This window comes from Anthonomus grandis, chromosome 22 (assembly GCF_022605725.1).
Source record: "Anthonomus grandis grandis chromosome 22, icAntGran1.3, whole genome shotgun sequence".
In the NCBI taxonomy this organism is placed as follows: Eukaryota; Metazoa; Arthropoda; class Insecta; order Coleoptera; family Curculionidae; genus Anthonomus; species Anthonomus grandis.
This window is the reverse complement of record NC_065567.1, coordinates 34987490-35009309: the sequence shown is the minus strand read 5'-3', so window position 1 is coordinate 35009309 and position 21820 is coordinate 34987490. Positions and strand designations below refer to the sequence as shown.

At 33.1% G+C, this 21820-nt stretch overlaps 3 protein-coding genes across 4 annotated transcripts in view; 1 reads left to right on the top strand and 2 right to left on the bottom strand.

Annotated features, from left to right (window-relative positions):
* Positions 1-1700: 1700 nt before the first annotated feature.
* LOC126748666 (mitochondrial transcription rescue factor 1) lies at positions 1701-2598 on the bottom strand. The gene has a single exon (XM_050458042.1). The coding sequence runs from the start codon at positions 2500-2502 to the stop codon at positions 1897-1899; it is 606 nt and encodes a 201-aa protein (XP_050313999.1). The 5' UTR covers positions 2503-2598; the 3' UTR covers positions 1701-1896.
* Positions 2599-2963: 365 nt separating this feature from the next.
* Positions 2964-20135, top strand: LOC126748433 (zip homologous protein 2-like). Its single transcript, XM_050457687.1, has 5 exons — positions 2964-3158; positions 8380-8504; positions 9645-9791; positions 9885-10085; positions 19533-20135. The coding sequence occupies exons 1-5, from the start codon at positions 3053-3055 to the stop codon at positions 19734-19736; spliced, it is 783 nt and encodes a 260-aa protein (XP_050313644.1). The 5' UTR covers positions 2964-3052; the 3' UTR covers positions 19737-20135.
* Positions 19451-21820, bottom strand: part of LOC126748432 (CUGBP Elav-like family member 2) — an 870157-nt gene continuing 867787 nt past the window's right edge. For both annotated transcript variants that reach the window (XR_007664709.1, XM_050457680.1), the window contains one exon: positions 19451-19725. The gene's annotated coding sequence lies outside the window, so the exon portion shown is untranslated. The remainder of the gene's footprint in view (positions 19726-21820) is intronic.

The window sequence follows — 21820 nt, the reverse complement described above, 5'->3', positions numbered from 1 at the left end:
GACAGAGGAGAAATGCTACTAGAATACCTCCAAAACCAAAATCTATACTGTTTGAACACCTTTTACAAAGAACCCACCCAGAGAAAGTGGACTTGGAGAAGCCCGGACGGACAAATAAAAAACGAAATAGACTATATAATTTCCAACAGACGAGACATATGCCAAGATGTGTCTGTCTTAAACTCTTTCGATACAGGCAAGATTGCTAATCAACACTAAAGCTAAAAGGAAAAAGATGGTTCAAAAAGGAAACTATCCAACCACTGAAACATTGATGTCAAAGGTAGACGAATACCAAACTATTCTCGAAGCCAAACTGCACAACTTAAATTATCTGAAGAAAATGGAACTGGACGAGCTATCAACAACCATAACGAGCAGTATCAAGGTAGCAACAAAGAAAATTTGCTGTAGGTACAAAGTAAAAAAACCATCCAAACTAAGCCTAAACACACTGAAGCTAATAGACCAAAGGAAAAGAACGGCCAGAGACTCAAATGAATACAGGGAGATATGTAAAACAATAAACAAAGAATGTCGAAAAGACCTTAGATCTCATAACAATCAGCTAATAGAAAGAGCTATTGAAAAAAACTCAAACATGAAAGTACTCAGGTCAAATATGTCTGGAGGAAGGAAAACACTTTTTAAAATAAAAAATAAAAATGGGGAAAAGGTTACAGATAGACAAGGTGTAATAAATGTCATTCAAGACTTCTACAAGGACTTGTATACATCAACCCTGCCTAAACCAAACATCGCCTGACAAGAAATTCGGAACGTTGGATCGGAAGATATACCAGAAGTAAACAGAAGCGAACTAAGAAAGGTCCTGAAACAAATGAAAAAAAAAACGAAGCTAAAAGTAATTATTACATTGACTATAATGCTATCAGTATCCAGTTTGATATCCCTAATCTTCATCACAAATCAGAAGGCATCATTCTGATGCTTTAACATTTCTTGAGATCTTGAATGGTTTATTTATATCATTGTCCTATTATCTTGGAAGTAATTCCTTTTAACACCTGTCAAAGAAGAATTAACGCCCACAATGTTCTGATTACCTTTTCATTCAGGCAACTATTGGTTTTTTTTTTCCACTCCATAGGACTTGGCATTTCTTTAATGAAAATAGTTTGGATCCATTTTCCAGTGGCTTAAGGTCATTCAGATTTAACAGTAAGTACATTTCTTGTATAGCGTTAAGTTATTTTTTTGTGAAGTTTTTAGCTTTGTTAATGATTATTTGTTCTGATTTAGGCTGTCGAGGTTTTATCTTGATAATTTTTTTAAAATTTAATTCTATTATTATTTTTCATATTATCTAATATTATTTTTAGCAATTGGCCCTGCCATATATTGAAATAAATAAAATGTTGGTGAATGATTTGGAATTGTTTATTATTTTTTTTAATCCTTTGTTTAAATGAAAGCTGCTTACTGCTTCCGTTTTCAGAGGTAAAAATAAAGAAATTTTTTTGTATTTATTATTATGAAATGCTGTTAATTTCTTTTAGCTTTAACATTTTATTCTATAAGGATTCTAGATTTTAATCTTTGTAAGTTGTAAATCACCCTCTAATATTTTTTTACAGAATGAAAAGATCATGTTAGAATTCAATTAGCCCCAGAGAGTCAATTCTGATGAACAGCCTCGGTTCATAAAGAGGTTTAAAAATTCAACTACTTAAAAAAAAGACAATAAATTTCTTTTTAATAACCTTTAAATTGTTGATTAAAGTTAACATTGAAATTTTTAAACAAAGTAACAAAATATTTTCTTAATTCGGTAACATTAGCATTTAAATGAAATATTGTCTTCAGTTCTTGACCCTAAAAGAGCACCCTTTGGGAATCCTCTTGAAGATAAATTTGTAGATTATGAATTACCTATCACTCATATGCATCGACTAAAAGGGATTTACACCTTTTAACTTTAACTGAAATACTTTCTTCGCCCGCTTTAACTGATAACACTTCTACTCTTGCAACATAAATAAAGTTGGGATTCTTCAAATCAGGTCCTTTAATTAAATCCACTTCATCTCCCTCTTGTACGGTGGCACTCTTTTTTGAAATCTTCTGACCATTAACTCTGATCCTGTTCTCATAAAAGGCCATTTCAATTTTATTTCTAGCTAACCCAAGTGCACTTCTCAAAATTGCATCTATTCGCAAGGAGTTCACAGATATTTTCAAAACTTTGGTGTTTTTGTCTTGAATATCCTCATTTTCAGATGTGCTTGATTCTGATTCACTTTCATTTTGCCCTTTCCGCTTAGATGTGTTACTGGCGTTTCTTAAGATTAGAAAGCTTTGTGAATTTTGAGGAATCTTTGGTGTATTTTTGAATAAAGGCTTTGATGCAACTGGTGCATTTGTTAATAGTGTTCTTTGGGTTAGGTATTTTTGTGAAAAAAGTACACTATAAGTACCACTGAATAGAGTTTTATTGAGACCGAATAGAGTTCCTAGTTTTATATAGGGTCTTAACATCATTGTTAATAATTTTTTTCTTAATTTTTGATACTATTTTTAGTTAAAGGAACAAACTTATCAAAAATAAAAACAAAAATATAACCCAACTTTATTATATGACCTTTACATAACCACACTTTCTCTTATCAGAAGCACAAATTAAGTATGCGTCGTTGCCAAAGCATACAGTTTGTCCATGTAGTTAAATATAAGCAGCTTGGTTTCTAATAGTTTACACCATAACCGATTCCAAGCGGTTATACTTATAACCGTGTTGAGACACGTGACGTTGGTATCGGTTCATTTTTGTCTTTCTTACTGAAAACCTATAATCGTTAGAAATGACCAAACGATTTCCGTTTTGCTGAATTTCCAGATTTACACACGTTGCGCATTAAAAACAGTTTCCTTCTTCAATTTTGGATTAGCCTCACTTTTCACCGCCCAGCTAGCGCCACCAGTATTGAGTTGTCATTATTTTTTAAGTGACAACAAACCTGTTACATCTTATAAACTAAAAGTTATTCCTTAAGTAAGAAGTAATTTTGCAAAACGTCTTTAATAGTTTGCGATGACTTTTGTATTTTGCAATTCCTGTTCATTACCATTTGGCAGAATAAAGTTTTATTTAACCGAATGTGGCCATATCTTTTGTGAAAAGTGCATCCGCGCTGTCAGTAAGTACAAGTTGCGCTTTTTTAGTTCTTTAATTTTTAACCTAAACAGAACACGGTTTCCTTAATTGAAATATTTAAATACATATTACATTATCTTATTTTGCTAATTTTACACGATATATGTATACTACAAACGTGACTTTTATACCTGTGCAAGCGCCAAATTATTAAGCCTCTCCTACAAACCTTCTGTAGCACCTGTAGGATGGAACTTTGGGTGAAAATACTAGAAAATTTCTCAAGGAATATCGCAGTACAGCGCAAGTGTTACGCTACGTTAGGTTCCCGCATAGTCCTATGGTTGGAACCTTTGGTGTGACACTCAAATAATGCGCCAGTGTCTCGTAATTTGAGTTAGGTTCCCAGTTTAATTTACTACTCTTTTATCGTCTTACCGTTATTAGCATAATATTTAAGATCTTAGGTTATGTTTGTATGTCCATGAAAATGTTAAAGATCTCGTTTATGTATTGCTGCGCTGATTCTTGCGCACTTTCTTGCCATCAAACTTATAGGGCGATGATAGAGGTCTTGATCACAAATTACATATTTTACAGAATTGGAACAAAGCTGGATAAGCAAGGAACTCTATAGACAGTTAAATGTCAGCTTCTTATCTCACCAGAGGTACCCTTAGTGGTACCATAAACCTACAAGAAACTATATCTGCACTGCTTAACGTAAAGGGCGTATCTGACATTTTATCGAAAATTGGGTTAAAGGTTTGTTGGATAGCCCATAATGTATATTATACCTTATTTGTAATGCTAAAAGGCGTATCTGCTGTCCATCTAACTTTAAAATCCTAATAAAATATTAGCTATCTGCAATACATACACATACTACTATGCCAAATGGTCGTATCCAACAATTTTTACGCTAAAAGGGCATATCTACATGCATTTTGTCACATTCGCCCTTTTAGCGTAGCATTTAGCAACCCTTTTGTAGTTACGAAAATGCAAATACTTTAAATGTGGCATAAATGCTCCGCCTCTGATACTATAAAGTATTAAATGTGTTACTATTAACGGCTGTCAGTAAGGCTGTCACAGTCAAATCATTTTGGTGGCGTTAATTGAGTTGGTTCTTCCAAGATATGAATCCTTGAAGGAAGTAATATTTACGGGGAGAATCATAGCATTCAATGAATCTTTTGTACCAGTGGGGACTAAACAACAGAACAGGAAGCCCATAGCAGTTATTTGGCATGAAGGTGTGGCCGGACGCTCAAAAAGTGATATCATTAGCACATTTTATTCATTTTTTTTACGACATAGGGATGACAAACATAATAATTATGTGGCTTGATAATTGCTCAGCACAAAATAAAAATTGGGCACTTTTATCATTTTTTGTCAGCATAGTAAATTCAGATGAAATTAGCCTTGAAAAACTGGAAATTAAATATTTTGAGCCCGGCCACACTTTCATGTCGGCGGATTTATTCCACCACCAGGTTGAGATGTCCCTAAAAAAAAAGGAAAAGTTTATGATTTTTCTGATTTTGAAGACTGTGTACAAAATGCAAACAGTTGTAAAGTTTTGGTAATAAATATGCAACATCATAATTTCTACAATTGGTTAGACCACAGCTCTCAATATAAAATTAAAAATATTAAACCAAGTCGACCATACCTAAATAAAATGGTGCACATCCAGTTTTCACGAGGGGAGTTTACTTTGACTTACAAATATAGCTTTTGTGACGATTTTGTCGAGTTAAATTTTTTAAACGCCAAAGTGCAAAAAAAAATATTTCCAGAGAACTAGGCTTGCGTTTTGGGAAAAGTTACCGGTTTTTTCTGAAGAATCTGAAATGGTAGAAGAAGACGAAGAAGACATATGAGTTTTTTTGTTGAATCATTTGGAATCTTGTAAGATTTTTTTGAATTTGAGGCAATAAAACTGTATTTTAACGAATGTATTTTTATTACTTAATCACTTTTTATAAGTTGATAAAAATATTCAAACATTATTCTATATGTATTAAATTTCATACTTCAGACATTTTTTAATTTAATCAGCAAATGGTAAAACGATGCTAAGGAAAATAGGCGTATCTGCCATAACTCAAAATCTAAAAACAAGTTGCAATTTTTATTAATGCCACTGATTTTTTAAGAAAAAATTACTATAAACTCCATTTCTTTTATTTTAGTGAAGTTTATCGTAATAGGTGGCACGTTAAAAAATACAAAAGCTTCATTATCTCAAAACACTGTTTTTGCAGATACGCCCATTAGCTTATGAAGGGCAGGTATATAGCAATTATGTATCAAAGAAATCAATTTCAAATCTTGCTCTTCATAGACAATCACATAGTCAATTTATATAATTTATATAGGACCAATACTTTCATCATACATACTTCGACAGCTATATACAGTGATTTTTCCCTATTCTAAGGTTTTCTAGCAGTTAAGAGACTTTGCACTATGGTCAGTTATATACGTTTTGTAAAAAAATGGGTAACAAACTTACAATTGATTTTTGAAAGTGGTAGACAATGGTAACGTAGAAAGAGGTTGTCGGACTGACATTGTCTTTGTTTTCATCAAATTCACCATGGAGAAAAATTCGACGCTGCCATTCTTAGATGTTCTTGTCAAGAATACAAATGGCATCATAAGAACGTCTGTGTATCGAAAACCCACATATGGACAATACCTACACTTTGATTCCAATCACTCTGGTTCGACTAAAGTTGGAATCATCAGGTCTCTGTACAACCGAGCTGTAACCATCTGCAATAAGTACGCCGACTTTAAGGCGGAAGTAGCACTTCTTACTAAAGATCTGCAGCAGAATGGTTATCCCAAAAAACTATCCAGAAGGCGATGGCGAAGGAAACCAAGCAAGAGGATAAACTAACTGGGCTTCTCGCAATCCCCTATATAAAAGGTACATCCGAGAAAATCCGACGAATTGCTAAGAAGTTTAATCTAAAAACCGCCTTTAGATCTGGCAATACAATAAGAGGGTCTGTTTCCAAAACAAAGCCAGAATCTACAGCAGACACCAAAAACTGCATCTACCAGATCCCTTTGTGAGTGTGGGAACTCATATGTTGGCGAAACCAAAAGACCTTTGGCAGTTAGGAGTAAGGAACATCGCAAATGGACGACCACTGGAGAAGTAGCCAGATCGGGCATTGCTGAACATGCTTGGACAAACGGCCATAACATTCACTGGTCTGAAACAAAAATCCTAAAGAAGGAATCACACTGGCAAAAAGGAAATTTCTGGAAGCTGTGTACATAACGCAAAACCAGGGCGTCTTCAGCCAACCCAGTGTGGATGTTTCCAACATATCGAGACCTCTTCTAGCAGACGCTCTCTTCACGCCTCATTGATCCCATCAATCATATATAAGCCTGCAGAATAGGAAATTGCTTTAGTTTACACTTGATAACGGTCGGATACTTACCGACCGAAACGTCATGTTGTACGAAAATAAAGACAATGCCAGTCCGACTACCTGTTTCTAAACTTACAATTGCCTTGAAAAATACATGAAGTATTTGTAAACATGTTTCTGTAATATAAGTGATCTTCTAGATCTAGTGTATCTTATCATTTCTTAGGTACAATGATAGGCAATTATATAAGGAAATTAAATACAAAACTTATTTAGATAAGCACAACCTTTCGAATCTCACGGAAAAAATAATCCTGCAAATATAGTAGTATAATAAAAATATTATGGAGTGGATTGGACTAGCCTCGTTTAGCACATGATTGTGTTTTTGATCTTCCAGTCATTCCTCTTTTACTCTTGCATGTTCTAGCTGAATTAGTAACTCCTGTTCTCTAGCATGCCATTGTTCTTCTAGTTGTCCACTATGACAACGCGTTCTATTTAGCTCCTGTCTTTTTGCTTCAGATTTCTTTCTAACTCTGACATCTGCAAACAATTAGTTTTATCTTATAGAGAAATTTTATTATTTATTCCTCCATTTATAATTTATTAGTAAATTCAAAAAATCTGTCTTATATCTTAGTCTGTCTTATGAAAAGTATAAAAATCTTTTTGCAAACAATTGGATTTATGAATCAAAAAGTCCAAGGTATGCTTTATTATTATAAAGGCACGAATGTTACAAACGAAGCAACACTACACTACGTCAATCTTAGAAAATAAGGAATTTTAACACAGTACATGTACAAATAAACTCACTGATTTTATTTTGACAAAATTGAAACAATGCTCAACAAGAATCCCGACTATTTATTGAGCCACTTATTTTTGGGGAATTGCTGGTGCTACCCGTAACTCCCAAAACAGATAGGTGCCACTTTTCTGAATTAAAAAAATAAATCTTGAAAATTTCCAAACCCTAAAAGCAAAGCGACCAGATGAAATTGTATTTTCCATATAAGTTATTCGATCTTCGTACCTTAAATATTTATTGAAAATTCTCAGGTAAGATGCTACCACTTGAAATTTTTTTGGCGAAATGTGTATATCATGTCAATCAGAAGTTAGAAATCAATAAGCAGCTTCAACAAATTCTAGAAAGTTAAAATCAGTTTAATCAGCTTGTGGTCAAATATGTTTGTCATAGTCAGCCATAAGTTGAAAATCGATAGATAAAGATAAGCATTTTGACTTGGTGATGAAAAAACTAAATGTTTAAAACTGCCAACTGGTCTGCAAGATTTAGCGTTTTTTGAAGGAGGTCTAGTTAGTCTTTTAGTCTAGTAGGTTTTTGTTACTATACATATTAAAACATATATATAATAGAAATGCCGAAAAAGGGGATCTAATGATGTTAAGAAAGAAAATACATTGGTAAGCCGCCGACGTATTCGTTGAGACTTTACGAGGATCGATCGACGGCCAAACGTGTCACCGATTTATGAATCCCTAGAGTTTTAAAATAAATATCAAAAATATTCATAAAAGCCAAAAGAAAAAGGCCACAAGAGACCTGACACTCTTTTTTTTGCAAATTCGTAACTTTTCTGCTCAACTGTTATACTTGTTTGATCTTGAAATATAATTCTTTGGTTCCTCACATATTACTGAAACGTTACGTATTATTTGGAGCATCTTCTCTTGCGTACTTTAAAAAAATCAACGTTATCACATTGACGGTTTTTTAGGTATATAACAGTTTTCAATGTCTGGTCTTAGTGGCACACTTGCTACATATGTTATCAAAAATCACAATTGCAGCCCTCCCATCTTATATATTTATTTTATTTTTAATTTTAGCGCGACATAAGAAATGCACAATGTGCCAAAAAGGTACACGCGCTATGGAGATATCAGCAAAGATGGATTTTCAAACTCAGATGTACTTTTACCCTTTTTCATCCATTTTGGACCAATCTCTTAAGGTAAGTCATAAAATACCAAGGTCTTTATTTCATCATTTAGTATTTACCAGACTAAGTAAGTTACGAGGATTAAACCTTTAAAATACTATGCAGTCATGATATTTTACTGGTTGTTGATTTCCCTACTCTATGGGATTTAGTGAGGTTATGTTGGTAATACCTCTACATTGATATGCTCATCCAAGTCTCTTCTTATTCCAAGACAGAGTTTACCTAGGTTATATGAAGTCAATCTATGGTTGATAAATATGTTGATTTTAATAATCTATAGGTTTCCTGTAAATAAAAAATTGGATGTTTCTAATCTCCTTCGTTAAAGTTCAATGCATTTAGTTTATTAAGCAGATTCTTGGCCTCAGTAGAGTTTCAATTTAAAAAAGAAAGCCAGCATAGATGACAACTACAGTCTACAAAATTTAAGAAATGCATATTGAATTGCAAGAGCATGCAATATATTTTTATATATATATATTTTTATAACAATCTAATTATGACACTTATAATAATGGTGCGTTATATCCTACAAAATGACAGAATTTTCTGTCAATAAAACACAAAATAAATTAGCCAATAGTGTCTTTTTAATTGTCGAAAAGTGCTCAACAAATCATCCTCGAATCATCACGTACGTAGAAACAAACTGCTTTATGAAAAACGTGGTTTTCATTGCAAAAATATAATAATCCTCTAAAATGGTGCCAATCATGAATGATTAGGAAATTCCTGTAACTAAACGCTGTAGTATTTTCTGCAGAGAAATAATTATCAGTACTAACAATCCAATATCTTGTGGGGAATCCAGTATTTTATTAATCTTAAGCTTTTTCAACTTAATAAAATATCCGATGGTAAAAATGCATTCTTAGATTCCGATGAAAACAAGGAGTCACACTGATTGCATTAGTTAGTCAGGCTATTGATGAGAATTTAAGATGCTCTTTTTCTACTATATGTTGTGCTTCGATATATGTTGAACCGATATATCCATGTTATGTTTTACCCTCTTCCTGACGAATACGATCTTCTTTTCTATTTTTAAAAGTTGTAAGTCTATTGTCTCAAATCATGTCCTGAATGTTGAGACTTCACATTTTGTATAGTCGTAAATAACAAAATCTTAATAATAATTGATATTCACAGGTCTACAACTTTCAAATGATGCACAAGCGTATCTACGAAGAGTCCGTCATGAAAAAATATAATTGTGCAAAGAAACAATGCGTGCACTATCACAACATTCTCGTGAAACTACAAACGGAAGTGGAGGAGTTAAAACAGCTCTTAAAAGTAAGTTTAAGTAAAGCAGCTTTTGGCTTTTTCCAAGCGTTCGTAAAGCTGTTAAGCACGCGTTGTAAAATCATCTTTTTTCTCGATATTCAGCAACATGGACATGAGATTCCATCGCCCAAGCCACCCTCAGGTCCTTTGTCGAGCAGTACGCCTCTGTCACAGGCAAATATCACCTTTAACACTTTCGGCAATCAGAGTATATCAAACATGTCTATGGTTACCCCAGCAAGCGTGCCGGGGACTGCATTTAGAATCAAAAATCCGGTAGTACCGTCTGTGCCAACGCCAGTGGTAAGATATAATGAATGCCTCATAATTTTTCTAGGTTTAATTCCTATTTTGACTAGCATAAAATGAGTTACACCACGAACTTAATAAATATACCTGGACTGCCAATTCAATAAAAACTAAATGACCACTACTAGGGGGCCGCCATTTTGCGTGATTTTGTCCTTTCGATGATGGTCACTCTGATAAATTTTAGTTGTGCCAATTGTAGGGAAACAAAACACTTAAAGTTTTTGAGAGGTTATGTTTACAAAAACACAAAATAGAAAGTTACATATAGGTAAGAATTTGAGATAGTTGCATTAGATCTGTGATTTTTCTTGTACTTCTTCAAGAATTTCGTTAAAATTTATGCAAGAAAGTAATCCTCACCTAAAATGAGACAAAGTTTCAATCAACTTGGAATAGATGCATGCACTTTAAAATATTTGTTTTATTATTCTGATAATCTTGAATCTTATAAATCCTAATACCATGAAAATGATGATCTTCATTTAAATTTTTACTTGTATTTGCTTAACAAACTCACTAAGTTAAAAACACTTTTATTTTCTATCTATTTTTACTATTACGAGTTTTACTTTCCTTACATGTACAGTGTTTCCACATTAATAGGTACAACGATCTATAAAAATCAAAATATAGATGATTTGGTGAGGGTTTGTAATTAGCAAGGGTTTATATAGTAAAAATATATTATTCTATCAAGTAATTCGGTTTTGAGAAACAGTAAACCAAATACCTTTAAATAAAGATGGTGATACATTATTTACGTATTAAATAAGGAGGAAGATACATCGCCTGTTCCAGACGATATACCCAAGCGTCGTTTATAAATCGCCAAAAACTGGGCAATCCGCTATACTCACACGTCAAACGTCAGCGTCGTCAACTTCATTACCGTTATTTAATATATTTTTTGTTGGCAACACTAAAAATCTTCAGAGTGACCAACATCAAAAGGACACAACCACTATAAAAATGGCGGCCACCAGGTAGTGGTCATTTTTTGGTATCGTGGCCATATGCATTAGCAGTCCAGGTATATTTATTGAGTTCGTGGTTACAGCATAGAGATAATTAGTTACTTCGCTTTTAGTACTTCATTTTGACAAACCTAAATACCGATATAAAAAAACTAAACTTTTAAGTGCGCACCAACTAATTTTCAACAACCAGAAAGCATGTGTGAGTGGGGTCATAGTTAATGCAGCTCTGAGCCCTTGGAGCCTAGTATATAGGATTATTCTTTGATGATTTTTTCAACGTAATTTGATCCATTATTTTTTATTAAATATCACACGCTAGTTTAAACCTTCTACTCATGCCTCTAATTGAATGAAATTCATAATCACCCTGTAATATTAGTAAGGATTAGAATCAATTTACGCTTGTGATATTCAGTTTACCAGGTGTGAACAAAATCGCATCATATACACCATTGGGCGATTTCTTTATTGGATGACGAAATATCCATGCATTAGCAAAATCATAGGCAGAGTTTCGAGTGTTTTTTGCAGGTACTTATTTGGACTACGAACTGTTAATACAAAGGCCACTAAACTCTTCATATATTTTATGGTATAGTAATGCAAACGAGTAATATTAGGAATAAAGAAGTGATACGAAATTATCATTAAAATATATACCCTTCATTGTAAAAACACAATGCGATCATGCGATCATTTAAATTCATTTCAACGACATCGAACAGTTTCGTTGGGGCTTAAAATGGAGATAGAATCGGCACTTCGGTACAGGAAATACAATACGTGACGCCATGTAAATTAAAATACTTTTCCTATACCTTGCGCTTGTCGAGGTTTGCGGTTCGCCTCATATGAAATGTCTTACTTTAAAAAGTTTTAGTGTGCATTTCTGAAGTCATAAGAATTATTTGGATAATTAGAATATTTTTTATATGTTCCACATCAGTAAATGATGAATTTAACACTTCTCATATTTATCGCAATACTTTTATAACCCTAGAGGGGTTAAGAAGTTTCGTAGCACGTTTCTGAAACAGTATGATATCAGCAACCCTATCTTATCACAAGGGTCAAGGCAATTGTTTACCATAAAAACATATAAAATATTTTACTACCTGCAAGTAAACCAGGCCCTATGTGTAATTAAGGCAGCGTAAAAATTATCGGGGTAGTTTACACGCCAATATGTCGGCCAGTTAAAATTAAAAACCAGATAACGATTTTAGTAATCTCCTTTCTTGTATGCTATCTGAGCAGTAAAAAACGGTCATGTCATTTTAGCCTGGCAAACTAACGAAAAAACTCAGTGGCACGACAGGAGTGCTTTTGTTCATAAGGGATAAAACGACCTCTGAAATACTTAAGTGCCCTTAGGTTTTCAGTTATTGTCATGATGTCTCGTCCGAAACCTCGGCACATCGACCATAATGTCACGGAGGATCTGCCATAATGTTACGTGACTCTAAACTCAAATAAGAACCTGGATTTATACTGGACCACGAAGCTTGTTTATTTGAGGAGTATTAAGGGTAGTAAGGGAAATTAGTGATTTTTTAGTTTCTAGGTCTATTAAATGTCTTAATTATTAGAAACTCATCTGAGAGAAGTTCTCTATCAACGCGGGTGTTCTTCAGTTCTAGATCAGGCTTTAATGAAAATATTATATCTCCAGAAACAGCTCACGAGATTGTAGTATTGAAGCGTTTTTCCAGTTCGTTAGATGTGAATTAAAACAATCGAGTATAGTCAACTAATTTATTTACACACTTACAATACGATAACACGATTACTCAGGACGACTAGAAATAATTTTTACTGTATTTATTCACAGTTATGTCTGGATTAAATCGCACCAATACTCTAAACTTTTTTTCACTGAACTGACAACTATCGGTGATACGGCTCTTTATATACTGGGCAGAACGCTGTTCCGGAAGATTTTCGCTAACCGTCGAGACGTTATGCGGTGTATTAATTCTGTCATTCTGGAATGAGGGAGTATCAGCTGGTTTTTCGGTGTTTACCATTTCGTTACAGTATAACGGAGGTAACTCAATATTGCCTAAGTCTAGGAAAAATTCATCAGCCAATTAAATGTTTTAGTTTTTGTTGAAACTGTAAATAGTACAACAGATAGTTAACTTTCTGGACTACATGGTAACTGTGTAGGTGACAGTTATTTTCAATTTGGGGAATTGAGACCTTAGTCTCTGGATTTTTAACGTGCAGAAGGTGGTATAACAGTGCACTTAGGCCTCAGTAGGCCTATTACGCCTCTGTTAAACGAGGAGAAGAGCTTCCTTCAGCTCATCATCCAACCCAACAAATGAACGAAGGCGATGACGTCGACGAGGAAACAAATCCTGATCTGTCCAAGAGTTATTAATATGGGGCGTCAAATATAACTTTATCTCCAAAGGTCTAGTTGGTTTGGTTCTTATGATTTTCGTTATGAACTGTGCCAATTTTTAAAAATAGTTGCCGTATTAATTGTAACTTAATCTAATTTATGGATTCTTATGATAACTCTCTGAACTGACTCACTTAACTTTTAATTGTGCGTCTACACTGCTCATATCGCATGTATGCTTTCTGTATTCTCTTTTCGATATGAGTTTCTGTCAACCAGTTAGTTTTCTGTCAAGTTTCACTCAAGGTACTTCCGAAGCAAAACTTAGAGGGGTACCTAATAGTTTAGGTATCGTAGTGATGTTAGTTTGCTCTTTTTAGTTCAGACCTCAAAGCAATTTATTTTAAGATATCAGATAGTCAGATACAAAAGATACTTTCAGTTGGAAGGTGGTGCTACATTTATATGACTTATAAGTTATATATACTCGGTATGGTATAATGGAATTAGGAGAAAATCAATAAATGCAAGATTTATACAATCAGGATACTTGAACTTGCGTTCGAACTTAGTAACCGCCCTTTCTGCGGGTGTATTTTCAACTTATATTGAAGTGGAAATTATCTACAGGGATTGACTTGAATCGTGCGTGACCAAAATTATTGGATTTTTATAATGGACCGTACTATGTAGGTCTTAAAATGTTAATATTTTTGTTAATTTTTTTTGTTCCTTTGTGTTTATGTTTCAACAAGCAATAAATCTGAGATAATGTACAAAGGTCACATTGCATTATTCATTTTCATGCAAATTAAGGAATAGATCAATCGGAAAGATAGCAATGCATGTGTCCTAACTGCGCTGTTGTTTCCATAAGATACGAACCGAGTTTTCAATATTTCGTTTGTTAAAGCGAACATGCATTTGACTAACAAATGGACGCAATGAATAGTATATCAAGTTGCCCGATCTACATTTCAATTCCTACCAAGTAAACTTGGCAGTGCAATGGCGTTAAATAGTGGTTTACAGCACAAAGACAGAGGTCGCCATGTTGACAGAGAAAAATATCGCGCCCCGAAGCAGTTTCCCTCCATGTTAGGGTATCGATTACGTGTTTTCCAGATTTATTATCTGGTTTTGCGAATATCTGGCAAAATAAAAATCCGAATAAAGAATATTATTTATTACTCTTTGGCGTAAATTCGAATAGACAATATTGTATATTTTCCCTTTTTTTAACTCGTTTTTTTTTCTGTAAGTCAGCCATGATAACAGAGAAACATCTGAACACTGTATTCATTCTATGATATCCATGTAACTCTCTCAGGCTTTCTCCAGTGGTGAACAGATTTTATCTCCAGCTCTTCCAAAAAAAGGGCACTAAGAAAAATAGCAATTAGCCGAATGTACAGCAAATCAAATTTTATTATTTTAATGAAATCCACTGATCTAAATTCACTGAATCTTATTTTGAACATTTTGATCAACATTTTGCTTGAAAAAAATTTAAACTAAACCATGACTTACTAAAGATCTCATTAAGTAATTTAAAATGCCTACTTATCAAAGAATCTATACAGTTAAGGCGAAGCAAAAAGCGAGAGAGCACCTACTAAAATTAGAAGAAACTTGAATAATATTGATGATTGGAGCCTTTAGATAGGGCATTGAAATAACCCCAGATTTCTATTGAAGCAAATGTTCTGAATTAATGTTTAGTAGCAGAGAAACTCACATATTTAAAACCTCGAATTAATAAAAGTATATGATGACCCCAGATGTTTCTATACATATAAGAGTTCTACGTAAAGATCTTTACTTTTCTGGAAGGACTTTCTGAAAGAAACTCTTTAGCTGTGATTGAAATTATTCCGAAGTAGTTTAAATCTTTTTGTTCGAATAAAATTATGAATTTTACTAGAAGCTTATTATAAGGCTTCCCACAGAGTTTCCTGCTTGGCCTTATTTTATGTATAAATGACCCAGCATGTCTTGACATCCAAGAACTTTTCACTTCGCAGATGACACTACTATTTTATAATCATAGTTTAAAGAATAACAGGTACTTAAAATGTTCTAAAGGTCACACGTTAAACTGCTAATCGTTTATCCTTGAATAAAGACAAACAAAATTGGAGGGTGACCATTTGAATCTCAGAATCATGGGAAAGTTGGGTTATTTGATTATTATTAAACTGTTCCATGATAACTATTTTATACATTTTAGTTTCTTGTGAAAGCAGATTAGTTTCCTTGTAAATACAACCGTTTTTAAGTTATTGAGTTCTTCAATGAATTGGAAAAAACTTTGATGCTGTTGAAGGCCTTACAAAACTTTATAAATATTCTAAGAACTTATGAAAGGATTTTAGTTGCATGTGAAAAATGATAAATTTCTTTAGTAAAAAAATATCCAACGAACATTTCGGGTACTTCCGTAGGAACTCATCAAGTCATTTAAGTATTAATTTCTTTCGGTTTCTCCCAAGCTATAAAAACAGCATAAGAAAAAAGCAAATTGCAAGAACAGTAGACTCGCTGGCATCGGTGAAGTTTCTATTTCTAGAGCGTGGATCGTTAATTTATGGAATGAACAATTGAATTACATCAATTAACTGGACGTTTCTCACTAACACAAATGGTGCTGCCGTTCAACTCTTTCTATCATAATTTTGTAGAATTATACTCTTCACTCCAGATCTTCTTCAAGTAATTCGTGGTGTGATTGATTCAGTTATTTGTTCAATTATGAGTGGTTCGGTTTACCGTCTGCTAAGTGGATTCACTGAAAAATCAATTCTAAAGGATTCAGACATAGACGCTTCATATTCTTTCTTGTGCTGTTTTTATATAATTTTTGTACGTTCTTCCTTATCAATAATACACACAGGCAACGCTTCGGCTATTAAAGTCACCAATCCTTATCTTTCGAGATATCTATTCTCTATATCCTAACAATTGGTAGGAATATTAGGAAACTACATCGTAGGATCTCTGATCATTGAAAAAGATATACCAAGTAAATTTACTGTTAAAGAATATGATACGGAATATGTATTTCAATAAAGCATTATGTCCGCAATTATTTAGATAAAGTTGTTGATGAATTGGATTAGTCGTCAAGGCGCTAAGAATGGCCAGTACGATCGCCAGATCTGTTCATTTTAGTTTCAATTAACGGTTTACTCATACATTCCATTCTGCTATTCAATACTTCCCCCAACAAATCCAACTCTTGAAGAAGTCAATATATGTGTGCTTCCTTAATTCTAATATTCCTGCTTATTTTCTCTAACTTCATTTACGAATTAATCAATATCAAGTGAAATAACTTTTAAACAAATTTGACGTCTATATACGTTTGACTAATTGATGATCCACTTATTGATAACCTACAAACACGTTAAGTAAATCCAAAAACGATAATTAATTTAGAATTCTAACAAATGTAACTTGGAAAAAATGACTCAACGAATTATTAAACGGGAAATAAGAATAGACCGGGGTCAAGGGGCGATCGATAATTCAAACTGAAATAAGTGAATGAATAATTCAATAGAAGCAAATAATCAATAATAATTGAAGGAACGAACGTTACTGTAAGCGGACCCTATAATCTATATTTCCTTTGTATAAGTACACGTCATTTGAAATTTTTATTAAGAGGAATTCTGACCGAAAAGTAATTCTCTTATATCTTCAAAAAGTTAAACTGGGTGTTTCTAAGAGGTTCACGCCTATAATTTATTAACATTATTTAGGAAATAATATTTTTAAGTCAAGGACAACCATTACTTCGAAATTTGAAATGAGAATTTTAATAATGGCACTTTTAATAGCCTTATGAAGTGTAGCTTAATGCCTCGATTCACTAAAATTGGATTCCAGCCCCTTCAGTTTAAATTTATGTGTATTATAACCGGTTTTAGAGGATTTAAATTTTTGTTTTTCACATAAATAACTGTCGGCTCCTAAAAAATAATTAAAAAAACTAAAAGACATATCAAGAGAGTTCATTGGAATTCAAGTTCATTGGAACAGAAAAAGAAGAAACAAGAAAAACGTCATGACAATCAGACAGCGATGAAAATAAGCATAAAAAGGGGACCAGAAGTATCAATAATAAGGGACAAGAAAAAGAACGAAAGATTTAAAGAATATGAAAAATATGACCGAAAATATGGTCAGTTTGGCAGTTATTAAGAAAAAAATGTGTTCCTTTTGTGCCTACTTTCGGTACAAATTTGGTCTCAGAAGTAATAAGTATTTAGAAGCCCGTGAATTACTGGATGCGATGATTCACCATTATCTTGGTAATGCCATCTAAGGTTTAAAGAAAATGGTAAGGTAAAAAGAAAGGAAATATGAAGAACGTGACAAGACAACGCAACCGAGAACAACCAGACCAAATATCACACATAACCGCAAAAAGAATATGAGAAATGATATCGGAAACAAGAAATTAGTTTGGGTATTTGTTATTACGAGTAAATATTTTGCAGCTAAGGCTTGCAAGAAGTTCCGAATTTGTATTATATAATATATGTAATATTGAAAAATTTGAAAACATTGTAAATAAGGGAGTGTATTTCTGACAGCGTGTATTCACTTGGACCAGTTCCAAATCACGTTTGTTGTAAGTTATATTTTATATTAAATATATTAATCTTAACTTAGTGGATATGCAGGAATCAGGGGAACGAAACAGAGAAGAGGACGAGATGAAAATAATTATAAAAAGAGACCAGAAGTATTAATAATAAGGAACAAGAAAAAGACAAAGAAACAGCAAGTGAAAGAAAAATGACCGAAAAGAAGAAGTTTGGTAAGTTTGACAGTTGTTAATCAAGAAATGTGTTCCTGTGTATTTACTTCCGGTACATTTGGAAGTAACAAGTATCTAGAAGCTCGTAAATTAGTGGTTGCCATAGAAAGACTGTAATAAAACAACGCCACCCAAGAAAACGAGGATAATTGTCAAAAAGAATATGAACAATGACATTAAAAACAAAAAGACTTGACCAGTTTCAATCAGTTTGATAACTTGTTATAACGATCAAATATTTTACAGTCAAGGTGAAAGTCTACTGGTCAGAAAAAGATGGAATTTAATAAAAAATATGTCAGAAAGTTTGGCAGCTTTAAATAAGGGAGTGTGTTTCTGACAGCGGTTGACTTGGACAAATTCCAAGTTAGGTTTGTTTTAACGTATATTTTATATTAAATATATTAAAGCTTAAATTACTGGATATGTTTATGTAGAATGCGGTAAAGATGTAGACTGAAAATGAATGAATGGAGTTGCTGTTGAAGACGCTTGAGGAAGAGGAGAAAAATGAAAAGAACATTTCAATAAACTGTTAGAAGAATGTACAAAATCAGAATTAGATTCGATCTTATTTGTGGCAGCAGTGTTTCCCTTGGCCAGCAAGCAGAAATCAGGCCAAAACGAATTCTAACAACGGTACGTTTGAAGGAATTTGAGGAAGAGTACAAGTAACCAGAAAAGCTTAGTAAGAATGAGCAACATGAACATCTTATTCTTTTTAAGTATTAAATATTTTGTTTAATATAAATTTAGTGTTTTAAGTACTGAAAGATAGTTATTTAATTTTGAAGAAACTCGCTACTCACCATCCTGGAAGTGAATACTGTAGATTTTTAAGTAATTTTCTTAAGAGAATTGTCATATTCCAAGTTCCTCACCACTATATTATCTTAATAAGAGATTACTTATCCATCTATTTTGTTAATAGACATACATTATGTCTATTTCTATACATAGACATTATTTTCTCTATTTTCTTGATCTAACTAAAGCAGAAATAAAGCCTTGCGGAGTACGGTCCTGTCGCATCAAACCAGCTGCATTACAAGGCGCATATGCAAAGGCTATAAAGGCTAAGAGGATATCGGTGACATTTCTTATAAATTTCCGCGAAGCGCGATAGGACCGTAGTAAGATTTTTACTTTTGTAAGAAAAAAAATTGTTTTTTCTTATAATGGGTTAAAAGAAACACAGATCTAAATTAATAATAGCTTCCATTTATTTATTAATCATTTCGAGAATTTTTCGAGTCAATCACAACAATTTTATTGTTTTTTAGCATACTCCTGCGGCATCTACCAGTAGCAGCCCATCTCCATTGCAACGTGTACCTAAAGGTATAATGGCGCCAATACATGATCCCAATAAACCTCGCAAGTTTTTTAATGCTTTTGCTCATCGTGCCCTTACAAGACAACCGCCACTGGTCCGTAGAACACCTGGGTACGGCCTGACTCCAGCGAACGAATGCCCTAAAGAGTAAAATATTTTTACAATTTTTTTGAATATTATTTAGAGTTTTTGTTAAAAAATGTAGTAGTTAGTAAAGTTTCGTTTTGTTAAAAAATGTAGTAGTAACTACATTTTTAACAAATACATATATTACTATATTTTGCATAAACCTTTAGAGGTTTACAAATGTTTTGCTGTTCACTTTTAGGTTTATGTATACTTTTGTATCTAATTTTGTTTGAGGAACTGACTTTCAATAAAGAAATAAAGAATAAACGGAATTAATGCTATAAGTGAACATAGAAGATCTCAAAGGCTTAAATGAGATAACATATTTATTCTGGCAGTTATTTTAAAGTTTCACCATCACCAGTAGAAACAGTGTTTTATTATAGGTTAAATTTAGGTTTTTAAAGTATTTGGAAGTACTTAGAAGGCGTTTTCTGCAGTTATTTTACAATATTTCGTAGGTGTGTAATACTGAAACGCGTTTAATATAAATAATGAGGTAAGCCGCCAAAATGTAAGATATGTCTTAGTTGTCAACCAGTAAAAATATGTTTTTTCCTTTAACTTTGATGTACTGATAATCTCGGCACTAATAGTATAACTAGTAAAAACATGGCGAAACAAATTATTTCAGCAAGGTTTTTAATGGTCTCTCAACAAGTGATCTTCGAAACCATTTTATTGATATGTATGTAATAAATATAATAAGATCAGGTTTCATCAGGTCAAGAGTCAAAATGGATAGTTTTAATATAAGAGAGTCACTGATTTAAACCAGTAATTTTTTTTTAAAGGCTTGCATGCAACGTATTAATCTCGGCAGTGATTTTAATGGCTTTTTTGACCGGTAACCAGTAAAAAAATATTTGCAGCCATTATCTGTAATTTTTCGGAAACTGTGAATAAATTCTGAAAATTGTTATCAGATTTCATGCGGGAAGCATATTTATCTTATGAGTGATTTTAAAGGTTCATTGACAAGGAGCCAGTAAAAAAATATATGTTTTTTAGGGTTTGGAAACCGCTTGATGTACATATGTTGAATGTTTGATGACAGAGACGGATTTTTTCCCTAGGAATAGGAAACCAGGTTATGATTATTACGGAAATACTATTTCCGTAATAATCATAACCTATATATAAATTTTTTTACTTTAAAATTACCTATATCATATATGGATGAGGATTATAGACCATATTTCCGTTTCTCTGAGCTCTGATTCTCCTCCGCCAAAAAAACTTCTAGATCCGCTACTGAATAAATATAATGAGACAAACCAACGTGCTCGCTAGATCAATGACTATTTGCGAGTCAAAATTAATTTGGACTAGGATTTAGTTACCGATTACCGAGTTAGCCACCGAAAGAAAACCCCTTATTTAATAAATAATCAATATTCTACGAAATGAAAAATACACTTTCTCATCATTTATTTCACATTGAGGGAAAAAAAACGATCATCACCAATCTTAAGCGCAATAGGGTAGCACTCCTTGTTAAGAAAGACTACTCTAAATACATTCGGGAATACCTACCAATCAACAACCGAATAATAAAAATAATACTTATCGGACGATCAACTAATCTTCACATCATACATTGACATGCCCATGCCCACATCTACAGTTCTAGATGAGGAAGAAGAATCATGAGAGGCTTCACAAAATATGAAAACCATATAAGAAACGTTGTAGGTAAATACGGCTTGGGTACTACGAGTGACACAGGTGAGCGACTTTAAGAATTCACTATTAGCAATAATTTCACTGTAATTAATACTGTGTTTCAACAGCACGCCAGGCGTTTATACACTTGGACCGCACCAAACGGAATACAAACTCGCTGAGATAAAAAGTGTTACACTCAGAACGAATAATTTCTTCAACTTGATTTTTCGGCAACATAATCACTATATTTAAAACATGCTCACAACGATAACGTTGTCTCTTCTTTTTTTGTTTACCTTAAAATGTTATATCTCAGTTTTTGTGAAGACAGCATTTTCTGAGCTGATTAGTACAGATATTCTTAGTAATTGCTCGTTCGTTTACTAGTGTTAACCATAACAAAATACCTCGAGTTCGAAGATGTCAACATTATTACCA